Source organism: Pseudochaenichthys georgianus, chromosome 19, assembly GCF_902827115.2.
Source record: "Pseudochaenichthys georgianus chromosome 19, fPseGeo1.2, whole genome shotgun sequence".
Lineage (NCBI taxonomy): Eukaryota > Metazoa > Chordata > Actinopteri > Perciformes > Channichthyidae > Pseudochaenichthys > Pseudochaenichthys georgianus.
Genome location: NC_047521.1, coordinates 21,130,003 through 21,131,572, shown reverse-complemented (window position 1 = coordinate 21,131,572; position 1,570 = coordinate 21,130,003). Strand labels below are relative to the sequence as shown.

Sequence of the window (1,570 nt, the reverse complement as noted above, 5' to 3'; positions counted from 1 at the left end):
TATTCCTTATTATCCTACCTTTTTTCCAAATGTTTTGCTTTCAACACAAGTATTTCTCTGGCCTGTCGTCTTTTCTCCTAATTGTTCGACTTCATTTTTGTTTGTCGTTTTATCTCGCTGACTCCAACCCAATTTTATCCTTCCATAATCAAGTCAGAGAGGTACATCTCTACACAGGTATTTATACGACAACGGATTTAATATTGCATATTGACGAAATGTTGCTGCTCTTTTATCCATTATGCTAATTTCTTCCTTTCCTTCCTTTTTCATGATGCAGATAATCACCGAAGAGGGATGTATCTGCAGATGACCCTGGATGGGAGAGTGTCAGGAAGTGATGCTCAGACTCCTCACAGTGAGTATTTGGGAGATAAATCAGAAAGAGAGCATGTTTTGGAGGATATTTTACTATCAGAAACATCCTCATGGGATAGTTTGAGGTCCAGTAAAGACGTATATTTATATGTTTGTGTTCCAGGTGTGCTAGAGCTGAAATCAGTGAAAACAGGGGAAATTGTCATCAAGGGACTGTCATCATCTCTGTTTCTCTGCATGGACAGTGATAGTCATTTGAGGGGGCAGGTAAGCAACAAAATACAATTTCCCCCAAGAAACTCCATGGTGTTGTAGTTCAGTGATGCTTAATATCTGTTGTGTGTTTCAGGGGCTCTACTCAGAGGACGACTGCACCTTCAGAGAGCTGCTGCTGGCTGATGGATACACTCGTTTTATTTCCTCGCACCATGGATTTCCAGTGTCTCTCGCACCAAGACATTCCCCGGATCGGCACACAGTCTTCACCAGATTCCTACCCATGAGGAACACTTTGGCACGGGAGAGTGTGCCTGAACAGACGCCAAACAATCAGAGGAGGTTCAACGTGGACTCTGAGGATCTTCTTGGAATGGGTCTGAATGCTATGGTCAGTCCTCAGTTCACATTGGACCAGTAACATATATATATATATATATATATACATAGCTTTGTATTCTAAAAATGTATTATTTATTGACCAGGGACTTTTTATTTATTGAATGAGTAGCTTTTGCTCCTCAAAATGTTTTTTAAAGGTAGTATTGTGTAATTTATTTATTTATTGTGTGTGTGGTTCATTACTAATGTATTTAAAGACCTAATCATAAATTATCAGATTTAACAGTTTGCACTTTGAGTACATTTTTCTGTAAGAGTAAGAAATAAGTAAGAAATGGCAAGTTGTTGTACTACGTATGTCTATGTATCAGTTGAGAGAAATTCTGAATGAAAATACACATGATGTAACTTTCTTTTGTTCGTCTGAGTCAGTCATTGGTTGGCAGGGGAATTCAATTACCTTTAAACAAACCATGGGAGAAACTTTATACAAAATGAGGAAGAACTTATTTTGACTAATGATCATAGCACTCATGGTGGAGAGGAAGTGGGCTGAATATTTTGAAAGCACGAGCGCTCTCTGGTGGACAAATAAGCAATGGTGCAAAGAGGGCCAAACACTCATAAACACCTGTCTTTGTTTGAATCTATACAACCCTTCCTCGAATGACATATTATGCATTTAAATAATGAC

General features: G+C 38.5%; 1 protein-coding gene across 1 annotated transcript; it reads left to right on the top strand.

Moving 5' to 3' along the window:
* On the top strand, window positions 1-955 carry LOC117464732 (fibroblast growth factor 21-like). The gene is made up of 4 exons (XM_034107359.1): window positions 1-177; window positions 281-358; window positions 482-585; window positions 668-955. Exons 1-4 carry the CDS (start codon window positions 30-32, stop codon window positions 953-955), a joined length of 618 nt encoding a protein of 205 aa, XP_033963250.1. The 5' UTR covers window positions 1-29.
* The last annotated feature ends 615 nt before the right edge of the window (window positions 956-1,570 follow it).